This window comes from Eptatretus burgeri, unplaced genomic scaffold (assembly GCF_056783735.1).
Source record: "Eptatretus burgeri isolate ZD-2024b unplaced genomic scaffold, Ebu_testis_v1 Ebu_testis_scaffold_3164, whole genome shotgun sequence".
In the NCBI taxonomy this organism is placed as follows: Eukaryota; Metazoa; Chordata; class Myxini; order Myxiniformes; family Myxinidae; genus Eptatretus; species Eptatretus burgeri.
The window spans coordinates 87,364-100,992 of record NW_028225112.1 but is presented as its reverse complement, the minus strand read 5'-3'; the positions used below and the strand labels follow the sequence as shown (position 1 = coordinate 100,992).

The following is a 13,629-nucleotide window of genomic DNA, read 5'->3' as shown; positions in this document are numbered from 1 at the left end:
GTGTGGATGATTGTGTGGATGTGGATGTGGATGATTGTGTGGATGGTTGTGTGGATGATTGAAACTCCAGATAGCTCAGGAATTCGAAGGTCACAGTATGACTTTGAAAGGCCATCTATCAATTATTACTAATCGATATATTACTACAAGGACAAGCGCCTGTCCATACGTGTCCATCACACTTTATTCAAAAGGGTTCCTGCTGTCATAGAATAATATAAATGGCACCGCTGAAAAGTTAACGAGAAAGAGCAATCGGAGATTGCAGACCATCGCCATAACTTAATTTGTGCGGTTTTTGTGTGGTGTACTTTGGGTGGCGTTTGTGTACTGGTGTGTTCGGTCATCAATTTACTGCCACTTTATAACTGCTGGTAGTGATGACCGGGTGCCAAGCCTGGGCATCCTGGGAATTCTTTCAAAGAAACTTGCTCTCCCTCATGCACAGATTTATCCCCTCTCGTGTTCAGTTGTCCTACCCTTCCTGCCGCCCTTGGTTTACTGAAGCTTGTGGCGAGGCAGTTGTCCTGAAACAACTTGCCTTTGCCTCATGGAAAGCAAACCCAACTGAGGGCAATCTCAGTTCTTTCCACAAAGCTCGGAACAAGTGTGTATCTACCCTCAGGAGAGCCAGAAAACAACATCTTTCTCATCTCAAGTCTGAACTCTCAAACCTCTCTCCCTCCTCAAAATCCTGGTGGCATTTAATCAAATCTGTTTCTGGTGTATGTTCCCCCTCCATCCCCTCCCTTACCTCAAATGGCCGCACTGCTGATTCCACACGTGATAAAGCTGAATGTCTAAACTCGGTGTTTGCAGCTAAATCTTGTGTCCTAAACCCATCACTATCTCTACCCACTTTACCCAGTCGCACCCAACTGTCCCTGGACTCTGTATCCTTTTCTCCTGACAAGGTGGAGAGCTTGCTTTCAAACCTCGAGTCAGATTCTGCAACCGGTCCAGACGGCATCAGCCCACGTGTCCTCAAAGCCTGCTCTTCAGCTCTTGCTCACCCTCTCTCTGTTATATTCACCCTCTCATTTGCCCAAGGTCATCTGCCATCTGCTTGGAAATCTGCTAACATCACTGCCCTGCATAAAAAAGGTGCAAAAACAGATCCCTATAACTACAGACCAATCAGCCTTCTCCCAATCATCAGCAAGGTTATGGAATCCATCATCGCTTCAGACATGAAATCCTTCCTCTTCTCCAATGGCTTGATTTCCAATCATCAATTTGGTTTCAGACCAGGTCACTCTACCCTGGATATGCTGCTACTGCTCTCCCATCAATGGATGGAGGTCCTCAATGCCAGACAGGAAATCCGAGCCGTATCCCTGGACATATCACGTGCTTTTGACACAGTCTGGCACCCTGCCCTACTCACCAAACTCTCTTCCCATGGTATTCAAGGCCATCTCCACTCATGGCTCGCAGACTTCCTCTCCTGTCGCAGTCAACGTGTGGCCCTAAATGGAGTTCTTTCATCCCTTCTTCCTGTGCAGGCTGGAGTTCCTCAAGGTAGCGTTCTGGGCCCTGTTCTTTTTCTGGTTTTCATCAATGATCTCTCGGACTCTCTGGAAAATCCTCTATTTCTCTTTGCCGATGACTCCACCCTCTGCCGTACCATCTGTCATCCCTCAGACCGGCAAGCAGCAGCTTTTTCGCTCACTGCAGATCTGGATAAAATCACAAACTGGTCCAACACGTGGAACATGTCTTTCAATCCAGACAAATCTCACACTCTCACTATGTCTCTTCGAAAGGACCGTTTACAAAACCCCCCCATCCACTTTCTCAACAATCCTCTGGAAGAAGTCTTTTCTTTCAAGCTTCTAGGTCTCACTATCTGCCATGACCTTTCCTGGGAAAGTCACATTTCCAACCTCGCCTCAAAAGCCAGTCGCAGACTGGGAATCCTCCGTCGTGCTAAGTCCTTCCTCGGCCCTCTTGAGCTCCTGACCACTTACAAAGCTTTTGTCCGTAGCCTGATGGAGTACTGCTCTCCCCTCTGGGCTGGTGCTCCTGCCTCCCACCTTTCTCGGCTTAACGCTGTCGAAACCAGGGCATTTAAGATCATCGGCATCTCCCGCAATGAAGCTGAGTCTTTGGGCCTCTCACTCAATCACCGCAGGTTGGTCGGTGGTCTTTCTGTCTTCTTCCGACTCCTCTCCAGCCTTGCCCCCCCTGTTCTCTCTGCGATTTGTCCCCACCACATTTCCACAGGGCGCTCAAGGTCCGCCAACAACCCCCTTCTGGTAAAACTACCAAAATCACGAATCACTGCTCATCTTCACTCTTTCATTCCTCTTTTTTCCCGCCTTTGGAATAAACTTCTTCACTCTATTCTTTCCCATTCTTCCCTCCAGGCTTTCAAAACAGCTGTTCACCACCACCTCTTATCTTCCCCCATCCAAATCCTCGATCTTTTCTACCCCCGATAATCCACCCAAGCCCACTTCCTTCATTTCTCCTGCTTTCCTTCCTGAAAGTCCCTGAAATGTCCATCTTCTCTTCGCCATGTTCCCCGTCCCATCCCCATCCCTCTCCCTTCCACAGTTCACCTAATGTGTCTGTTCCCCACTGTTTTGTCCCTTCCACTCCCGCCCATCTTGTCTCATGCCTCCTTGCTGTGAGTTGTGTGTTTGCTCTCATACGAGCCTCGACCAAGGTATACAAAAAAAATAATAATAATAAATAAAAAAGCCACGTCCCGCTTTGATCGGACTCCTGACCTTGACCCATGATGCTTGTTATTATTCAATTAAATTTAGAATGGGATTAAAATAAATTAAATTCAAATCAAATGGAAGACCAAATAGGTGCGGCACTGCATTGGAGTCATCAGAAGGGGCCCAAACAAGCAAAAAGCAAAGATTAAGTCATTAGGAGGAACCTGGATAAAGGATTCGCATTTCAGCTGCTGCTCCTCAACCCTCAAACCCTTCCAGGCACAGCCAAGTGAGCCTTTAAAATAAATAAATAAATAAAGAAAAAAGCCCCAGATCAAATAAATAATTAAATAATTCTGCCTGCCAGACCATGTGTCAGATCAAGTTGAAATTTAAAACCTGTTCCTCCCATCACTACGAGATCATAATTGTGAAGTTTCATGTCGATTGATTAAGCGGTTCCAGAGAAAACATTATTTAATATTTATCTTCACTCCAACGTGGCAGCCAATCCGTGTGACCTATCAATTATATTCCTTCACAAACTTGCATCTGGATCCGGATCGAACCTGGGAACCTGTCGGGGGAGCTTAAGGCAAGACTTCCACAGGTGTAAAAAAAATCGAGGTTAAATGTACTCATGCACCTGCTTGGCCAATGCTTTAGCCAAGTCCTTCGTCGTCTCGGTTTTTCCGGTACCAGCTGGGCCTTCCGGGGCTCCACCGAGGTTCAATTTCAAAGCCCCCATCAGAGTCCTGAGTGCACAGACGCAGGTGTGAAAAGATGAGTGGTATTTATAAACCGAGGTCACAAAGAGAAACGTCACGCGATACCTGTAGCAGCGATCCGTGAGGGGGGTGATGACGAGCCGGGGAGAGTTCCCCAAGTACTCGTAGCCGTATTTGAGCTCCGTCGTGATCATACGGACCGTTATGTCTCCGGCTTCCCAGTAGTAGCGCAACTGCGACATCCACTGGAAGTCGTTGATGTTGGAGATTCCGTCCTCCGTCAACTTGGCAACGACGTCACGGGCTGCGGTGAAATGATAACAGATGCGTTGCACCAAACCTTCCGGTGTATAAACCGCAGCCGTGTTTTTCACCCTCGAGGGAAATGAATCGATTGATCTTTTTATTTTCTGATCGAGATCTCAATACGTTTAAGTACATTAACTTTGTACGGAACAAAGTGACGGAGGAATCAACGTGCGAACTTCCACGTCCCCTTAATTTCGTCTCACAGTCTTATTCTCATTTTCAAGAAGTTGAAGAGAGAGAGGAGAGGACACCAAGAAGTTTATATTTTTTTAATATTATAAAGAGGATTTTTTTTTTGTTCCGAGAAAAAGGAAGAAAAGGGATTCATCCCGGAATGATACTCCTATGTCTTGTGGATTTGTGGCCCTGAAAAAGGGCTGTTTGGGTTTGATGAAGCTTTCCGGTCAATGCGAGTAATCCACGGGAAACAAGTTAGGAGGGAGAAACGAGGTAATAAAATGCTGTACAGACTATTAACCTGAACGGATTTTCAAAATTTAAACGGAGCTTGAGCTTAACAGCAGTTCCGACTGCAAAAAAGTGTTCATTAGGAATATCATTGAAATTGAGCGTTCATCAATTTTAAGACTGATTTATTTCACTAAACCCGCATATTAACCGCACCTCCAACTTTTACCTCTTTTTGCCGATAAAAAAGTGCGGTTTATACACCGGTAAATACACACATTGATCCCTCGGCCGACCGGCGAGACACCAGCATGGCAGTCAGTGGCGAGGCCGAAATTCTAACCTAGGCGAGACAGCTTCGAGGCGAGTGTGCGTACCCGTAGACCCGTAGGCCTTCCGACAAATATAATGACGATACGTCACAAGCAAGATATTTTACTGAAAATCGCATTACCAGTATAAATGTGAAAAAAGCATACAAACAAAGGAAATGCATCATCATCATCATCATCATCACTTCTTGATTAAAATGAAACAAAATAGTGATGTGAGAAGAGAGACGAACAGGTACAAGGTTTCTGAATTCCATGTGATGAGGTCTTAACGACAACAGGTGTACTTCTCGGATGGCGGATTACAGAACAAGCCAGGTGGTAGAAAGTTTCGGCATTGCTTTGAGGTCATGAGATGAGTTAAAGATCGACGGTCACAGTCGGGATTTCCTTTCAAAGTGGTGACGTTGATTTCCTGATATAATTGAAAGTGCTTTGCTGATGTTGTAAATAAAGGAATCCCGAAACTGCCGAGAGATTGCATAAGAGGGCACCGTGTCTCCTCCTGGTGTTAACTGTCTCACCACGTGAGGGCCTCGTCTTACCGTGAACATCGATGACCGTGAGCGCGCCCAACGTCAAACGTGCTCCTCCGGACAGTTTTCCTCTCACCAGCTGCACTATGTCTCCAATCTGATCGTTGCTCCGCTGTAAGTAGGCCTACAGGGGAACAGTTGCACAATTTTCACAATTCGATGAGTGAACATGAGAAGCAGCAAAAGTGCTGTAATGTGGAATGCGGAAACTTCGACAGATCGCATTAAGAATAACATGGTCTGTGTGATTGAGGAGGTTTGATTTGCTGTTGTATAGCTACTTGTCTCAAAGTCATCTTTTAAAACGTGCACTGAGGTTTTTTTGCGTACATAAGTGAGGCTCGTGGAAGGGCTGGTGGAGTGAATGGATCGGAACGTAACAGGACGAAAGGAACAATGGAGTGAGGGTGGAGGGGGGAGTGAGCAGAGTAAGAATTTGCTGCCATTACAAAGCAGGTAGAGTAAGATTGGTATGTGTGAAACCTGTGTAGGTGAGGCCAGGTGAGGACTTGCGGCAATAAAAGGCACAGAAAGCGTTATGTGGTTAAAGCCGCAGCATCACAAACTGTTTGGCCAGCGTACCACAAGCCATGGCAGTGAGGTCAGCTTCCGAACTTTGGAGAACACTTTTTATTGGGGCCAGTGGGGCACGGGCACGGAATATGGTTCTTGTAATCTCTAAAGTCCCCTGATGAGTTCCTGTGGGGTGAGATGGCCACACCCACGGAGGCGGCAGCCAATGACAGGACCCACCGCCCACAAATGCGGTCCCAGAGTTGACGAGGGCCGTGATCGCGCGGGACTTGCCAGTTGGAGCTGCACCACGGGGAGAACAACATCTCTCTCCTTTCCTCTGTTTGGCCATCTTCCTCACAATCCCTCATTTCTACTGCATCGATCCTTCCACCCACACGGGCTCTGTGCTTCAGAAATCTGCACGCCAAAATCTTCGTGCCTGCTTAAAGTCCTCTTCTGTTGCCCTTCGTTGTACGAGTCCTGTAATCAGTGCCAGTCGGGGGTTCGGCCTTATTTCTCTCCTTGTACATAAGCTTGCATGTCCCTCATCCTAACTTCTGTCTGTCAACCACTTGGTTGGTCCCATATCACTCATCGTGTCTTGTCGACCCTCATCCCTGTATTCACTTTTAATAAACCCCATTTTAACTATAAGAAGCATCCTCCCACTCGTTTGTCTCCCGCATGTTTCACTGCCACTGCCAGGTTTGGGAATATTGAGTGATCCTTTGGGAACCGTAGTTGGTATTAATTGAACACGGTGTCATAAATATCATCACTGTTTGAGTCCTTCGTGGGGGTCGTACACCACCAGCGCAGGCAGTCTGTGTTGACGGAAGTTGTCAATCGTGAAAATGGGAACGAGGAAGTGCGTGAGAAATGCCCAACAGTAGCATGCCCTTCCCAAATAATTATTTATTTATCGGTTTGTGATGACTTGGAGATAAATAATTATTTATTTATTGTGCTGTTTACCAATAAATTAATTAATTAATAATAAAAAAGTGTCATAAACGGTGCACCTCCTTAATCCACCTTAACCCTTTCTCCCTCCTTCCCCCAAACCTCCCCAGCTACATGTTCTCTTCATGACCTTTTCCTATCCTAACTTAAGTTCCCTTATGTTCCCACTTCCTTCACACTCCTCCACCAATCTGTGCATCATAAATGTATGGCCTATTGCGTAAAAGGTAAACGCCGTAGATGACACCGCAACCTGTTACCTGGTTCCTTATAGATAGACAGAGGCACAGAGGAAATGACAGCAAACTCGAACCTTGAGAGTTCCATTCGCAATGGCTTCTGAGACCTCCGCAGTCCAGTACACCATGGAAGTGCAAATGACCACCTGACCGGACCACTCCAGGACCCACCGCTTCCGTGATACCTATGAGGAGCACAGAGAACCTCAGCATGAAGGAAGTGTGACACCTTCGGTTTGAAAAACACAAATCTTCGGAATCTATCCAACGTCATAAGCACGAGACATCGATTTCTACATGAGAATGTCATCGCGCTGACCACTTTACACCAAGTGTTGATGGATATCAGGCGATTGTCCCCCATTTCCAAAGGAAATGACCCGCAGTCGTCAGTGGAAAGGGCCGAATGCAAAAAGGCTAAATCGGTGGTGGGGGGTGAAAGGTCAAAAGGGACGGAATCAAAAATAAAGGATCAAAATTTCAAGGAACAGTCATTGCAAGGGGAGAATCTATGGGGAGGAGGAAATCCCTCCTGAGGGTATTCCCCACTGAGTGCAATGAGAAAAGAGGTGCCATTGTTGTGACGTCACTGGTGCCCAGGGTACCCCAGGAAGTGGTTGCACTTCTCCCAAGCTCAGTGGCTTTTTGTCTCGTCCAACAGTTTTGTGTTGTGTCACGGACGTTCGTGTGTGTGTATGTGTATCAGCTCAGGTCATGTATGTTGTTTTTTAAATGTCAAATGAAAGGCATTTTGTGACAGGCGAAAAAAGAAGAGACAAAGGAATAAAACGAAAAAAGGAAAGAAAGAAGGAAACAGAGAAGGATGGGTGTCACTAATCAAACTGTATCCCGGTCAGAGTCAGAGAACTCTGTAAATGAAAAGTTCTTTGTTTGAAAATAATCACATTTGGTGCTGAAGTACCAAGTTTGAAAATAAAGAATTGGTCTTTACACCATTGAGGCATCTGCAGTGTCAAGTGGAAGGAGAATACGAAGAGCGGTCGAATGGTCGGGGGAATGGCCGGGAGGATCGCGGTGTGGCCGAGCGATTGGCCGAGAGAGAAGTGACTTGTGAGATTTTACATCATGTAAATGTTCGTGTGTGCAACCGCTGTGTTCACCCTTTCTCCCTGATGTACAGTTTGTTGCAGTGTACATCCGGCATCACGTATCACCGTGAGTGGCGGTTTGGCCGTGCTCAATTCTCGAAATGCTGAGCATCGACCGAGGAAGTGGTCCGTACCTCCATAAGCTCCTCCATGAGCCTCGACTTTGTACTGTATAGAAAAAAGAAAAAAAACCCAGAGGGCCCTGACCTCTGCAGATTGTGCAACGGCTTGACCGATAACAATGCGAATGCTTTCGAGCATAACCTGCTCCACTTGCAAAAGCCACTTCTCCACCATGCCCTGTGAGCAGGACAAACGACAACCCATGTGGATGAGATCCAAAGATTTGAGTGAAACGTGTTCTGACAATGGACACACGTCGTGCGCACACACAACCTACCTGAGCTTTCGCCGGATGGATCACGTGGACAAACGGAACCATCTCGTTCTCGGAACTGACCATACCGGTTATCTCCAAGTTCTGTGTGAATTCCAGACGGTCAATCCCCTCAAAGCACTTCTTCAGGTGTTGTTGAACCCGCAGAGGGTCCTTCGTTTCTGACAGAATTCCCAGGAGCTCATCATTTGAGAGGAAGAAAAACCTGCGCAGAAACAACCAACTTCCATGGAGTTTCTGTTCATGGGAAAACTGGACATCTCAATAATTCATCTCAACACCAATGTGCATTCTCAAGGAACCATGAAACTGAATGCGCCATCAACTCGCAAAGCCGCCCGGCTTCATCCGAGTAGTCTTCATCCGGGAATGTGCAGGCGCGGTGTCAGAACCCTCCGAAGGAAGGTTCCACACCAGCAGAGTACCCGCCCGACATGTGATCTTGTTCCAAGCACGCAACACTCTTTTTGGCACATCCTTTTATTTGGGCAGTGTATAGGCAACAGACCGCTGCCTCGATTGCTCCGAAAAAAGAAATAACCTGGGTTACATGCATGAAACAAAAGCATGCGCACTGCTTACGTGCATATGTAATACATTGTGGTTATATCGCTCGGATAATTCCAATTGTACCGGGACAAAGGCTGACAACAGAGGCCTGAAGCCTGAGACCTTTCACACCGTCGCCTCAACATGCCGCCGATCGGCTCCAACCTTTCAATGGGCCTCACCATCAACCTCACACCTGGCCTGAGATACCTGCACATGAAGACCACTCGGTGGTGGAAAAAAAATGAACCTGAGCCTTGTCTGCCAAACTGCTACACTAGGTGGTGGTGCCCTTAAAGGTGGTGTGAATGTGGATCTTCCCAACTACCTCGACATGGAATCAGATGATATGACAAAATACCTTGGAAAAAAGAGACGCTTTTTCTCAAGGTAATTATTGAGGCCTTTCTGGATGTCTTCCAGGAAGAGTGTGGATTCCTGCAGACGTTTAAGCATGTTTTCCTGCCCGGTCGCCACAAGCACCCGCGTGTCCTTTTCCTGAATGAGAACGAGGAAGGGCATGAATAACTAAACGGTTCTCATTTAGCAGCCATTGGCATTCAAAACACTGATTACGGTTGAAGCGCATTGTCCATGAGGTCAGACTACCGCATGTTGAGGATATATTTTTCTATCCTTATGTGGAGGCTGGAACCACACCTTTTCATTTTGACGCTTTACTTTTGTTGTAGTATTGTGATGGATGAAGAAGGATAACAAGAACAAAGAAGAAGAATAACAATGAAGAATGACACCTCATTATGATGCCACAACACGACAACAATCCTCTTCTGGTTTAGCATCACAATATCATTTGACTTTGTTCCATCACAACCCCACAACAAAAGTAAAATGAACTGAATGTATGGAGGAGCAATTGTGAATGTATGGAGGAGCTATTGTGAATGTATGGAGGAGCAATTGTGAATGTATGGAGGAGCTATTGTGAATGTATGGAGGAGCTATTGTGAATGTATGGAGGAGCCATTGTGAATGTCTGGAGGAGCTATTGTGAATGTATGCAGGAGCTATTGTGAATGTATGGAGGAGCCATTGTGAATGTCTGGAGGAGCTATTGTGAATGTATAGAGGAGCTATTGTGAATGTATGGAGGAGCTATTGTGAATGTATGGAGGAGCTATTGTGAATGTATGGAGGAGCAATTGTGAATGTATGGAGGAGCTATTGTGAATGTATGGAGGAGCAATTGTGAATGTATGGAGGAGCTATTGTGAATGTATGGAGGAGCTATTGTGAATGTATGGAGGAGCCATTGTGAATGTCTGGAGGAGCTATTGTGAATGTATGCAGGAGCTATTGTGAATGTATGGAGGAGCCATTGTGAATGTCTGGAGGAGCTATTGTGAATGTATAGAGGAGCTATTGTGAATGTATGGAGGAGCTATTGTGAATGTATGGAGGAGCTATTGTGAATGTATGGAGGAGCAATTGTGAATGTATGGAGGAGCTATTGTGAATGTATGGAGGAGCAATTGTGAATGTATGGAGGAGCTATTGTGAATGTATGGAGGAGCCATTGTGAATGTCTGGAGGAGCTATTGTGAATGTATGCAGGAGCTATTGTGAATGTATGGAGGAGCTATTGTGAATGTCTGGAGGAGCTATTGTGAATGTATAGAGGAGCTATTGTGAATGTATGGAGGAGCTATTGTGAATGTCTGGAGGAGCTATTGTGAATGTATAGAGGAGCTATTGTGAATGTATGGAGGAGCTATTGTGAATGTCTGGAGGAGCTATTGTGAATGTATGGAGGAGCCATTGTGAATGTCTGGAGGAGCTATTGTGAATGTATAGAGGAGCTATTGTGAATGTATGGAGGAGCCATTGTGAATGTCTGGAGGAGCTATTGTGAATGTATAGAGGAGCTATTGTGAATGTATGGAGGAGCTATTGTGAATGTATGGAGGAGCTATTGTGAATGTATGGAGGAGCTATTGTGAATGTATGGAGGAGCTATTGTGAATGTATGGAGGAGCTATTGTGAATGTATGGAGGAGCTATTGTGAATGCATGGAGGAGCTATTGTGAATGTATGGAGGAGCTATTGTGAATGGATGGAGGGGTTATTGTGAATATATGGAGGAGCTATTGTGAATGTATGGAGGAACGATTGTGAATGCATGGAGGAGCCATTGTGAATGTATGGAGGAGCTATTGTGAATGGATGGAGGGGTTATTGTGAATGTATGGAGGAGCTATTGTGAATGTATGGAGGGGTTATTGTGAATGTATGGAGGAGCTATTGTGAATGTATGGAGGGGTTATTGTGAATGCATGGAGGAGCCATTGTGAATGTATGGAGGAGCTATTGTGAATGGATGGAGGGGTTATTGTGAATGTATGGAGGAGCTCTTGTGAATGTATGGAGGAGCTATTGTGAATGGATGGAGGGGTTATTGTGAATGTATGGAGGAGCTATTGTGAATGGATGGAGGGGTTATTGTGAATGTATGGAGGAGCTATTGTGAATGTATGGAGGGGTTATTGTGAATGTATGGAGGAGCTATTGTGAATGTATGGAGGAGCTATTGTGAATGGATGGAGGGGTTATTGTGAATGTATGGAGGAGCTATTGTGAATGTATGGAGGAGCTATTGTGAATGGATGGAGGGGTTATTGTGAATGTATGGAGGAGCTATTGTGAATGGATGGAGGGGTTATTGTGAATGTATGGAGGAGCTATTGTGAATGTATGGAGGGGTTATTGTGAATGTATGGAGGAGCTATTGTGAATGTATGGAGGGGTTATTGTGAATGGATGGAGGAGCTATTGTGAATGTATGGAGGAGCTATTGTGAATGGATGGAGGGGTTATTGTGAATGTATGGAGGAGCTATTGTGAATGTATGGAGGAGCTATTGTGAATGGATGGAGGGGTTATTGTGAATGTATGGAGGAGCTATTGTGAATGTATGGAGGGGTTATTGTGAATGTATGGAGGAGCTATTGTGAATGTATGGAGGGGTTATTGTGAATGCATGGAGGAGCCATTGTGAATGTATGGAGGAGCTATTGTGAATGGATGGAGGGGTTATTGTGAATGTATGGAGGAGCTCTTGTGAATGTATGGAGGAGCTATTGTGAATGGATGGAGGGGTTATTGTGAATGTATGGAGGAGCTATTGTGAATGTATGGAGGGGTTATTGTGAATGTATGGAGGGGTTATTGTGAATGGATGGAGGAGCTATTGTGAATGTATGGAGGAGCTATTGTGAATGGATGGAGGGGTTATTGTGAATGTATGGAGGAGCTCTTGTGAATGTATGGAGGAGCTATTGTGAATGGATGGAAGGGTTATTGTGAATATATGGAGGAGCGATTGTGAATGTATGGAGGAGCTATTGTGAATGTATGGAGGAGCTATTGTGAATGTATGGAGGGGTAATTGTGAATGTATGGAGGAGCTATTGTGAATGTATGGAGGAGCTTTTGTGAATGTATTGTTACTATACCCATGTGCTTTGTTAATATACCTGTGTGCTTTGTTACCATAACTGTGTGTTTTGTTTATATACCTGTGTGCTTTGTTAATATACCTGTGTGCTTTGCTCCCATAACTGTGTGTTTTGTTAATATACCTGTGTGCTTTGTTACCATAACTGTGTGCTTTGTTAATATACCTGTGTGATTTGTTACCATAACTGTGTGTTTTGTTAATATACCTGTGTGCTTTGTTACCATAACTGTGTGCTTTGTTAATATACCTGTGTGATTTGTTACCATAACTGTGTGCTTTGTTAATATACCTGTGTGCTTTGTTAATATAACTGTGTGCTTTGTTAATATACCTGTGTGCTTTGTTAATATACCTGTGTGCTTTGTTACCATAACTGTGTGCTTTGTTAATATACCTGTGTGCTTTGTTAATATAACTGTGTGCTTTGTTAATATACCTGTGTGCTTTGTTAATATAACTGTGTGCTTTGTTAATATACCTGTGTGCTTTGTTAATATAACTGTGTGCTTTGTTAATATACCTGTGTGCTTTGTTACCATAACTGTGTGCTTTGTTAATATACTTGTGTGCTTTGTTACCATAACTGTGTGTTTTGTTAATATACCTGTGTGCTTTGTTAATATACCTGTGTGCTTTGCTACCATAACTGTGTGTTTTGTTAATATACCTGTGTGCTTTGTTACCATAACTGTGTGTTTTGTGAATATACCTGTGTGCTTTGTTACCGTAACTGTGTGCTTTGTTACCATAACTGTGTGTTTTGTTAATATACCTGTGTGCTTTGTTACCATAACTGTGTGTTTTGTTCATATACCTGTGTGCTTTGTTACCATAACTGTGTGTTTTGTGAATATACCTGTGTGCTTTGTTACCATAACTGTGTGCTTTGTTAATATACCTGTGTGCTTTGTTACCATAACTGTGTGTTTTGTGAATATACCTGTGTGCTTTGTTACCATAACTGTGTGTTTTGTGAATATACCTGTGTGCTTTGTTACCATAACTGTGTGTTTTGTGAATATACCCATGTGCATTGTTAATATACCTGAGTGATCTGTGACTGTAACTGTGTGCATTGTTAATCCACCTGTGTCCTTTGTTAATACCTCCGAGTGCTTCACCATTATACCTGCGTGTGCTTCGTACAAAAGGTGGACGGTCAGAAACCCATAATCCAAAGCAAATACGTACCACTGCGATCATAATATCTCTCCAGTATTGATCAACAACAGCAAACTTGCGGCCTTCTTCAGGCATCTGCGCAATGATGTCCTCAGAAACGAAGATGGGTTCCAGGTAGAGCCACGTAGCCTGGCAAATGAGCCAATAATTTAGGATCTCCTGCATTTCCAACAGCTTCTCTTCCCATTCCTGTGAAGCACAACCACTCAA

The 13,629-nt window shown here is 44.7% G+C and overlaps 1 protein-coding gene across 18 annotated transcripts in view; it reads right to left on the bottom strand.

The window, feature by feature from the left end:
- DNAH3 (dynein axonemal heavy chain 3) overlaps window positions 1–13,629 on the bottom strand; it is a 126,982-nt gene that overhangs the window by 55,833 nt on the left and 57,520 nt on the right. For all 18 annotated transcript variants that reach the window (XM_085868523.1, XM_085868513.1, XM_085868505.1 and 15 more), the window contains 8 exons: window positions 13,429–13,608; window positions 9,120–9,256; window positions 8,213–8,414; window positions 8,020–8,112; window positions 6,778–6,888; window positions 4,995–5,109; window positions 3,506–3,704; window positions 3,319–3,427 (listed from right to left, as the gene is read on the bottom strand). In XM_085868523.1, coding sequence (XP_085724649.1) covers window positions 3,319–3,427; window positions 3,506–3,704; window positions 4,995–5,109; window positions 6,778–6,888; window positions 8,020–8,112; window positions 8,213–8,414; window positions 9,120–9,256; window positions 13,429–13,608 — 1,146 coding nt within the window. The remainder of the gene's footprint in view (window positions 1–3,318; window positions 3,428–3,505; window positions 3,705–4,994; window positions 5,110–6,777; window positions 6,889–8,019; window positions 8,113–8,212; window positions 8,415–9,119; window positions 9,257–13,428; window positions 13,609–13,629) is intronic.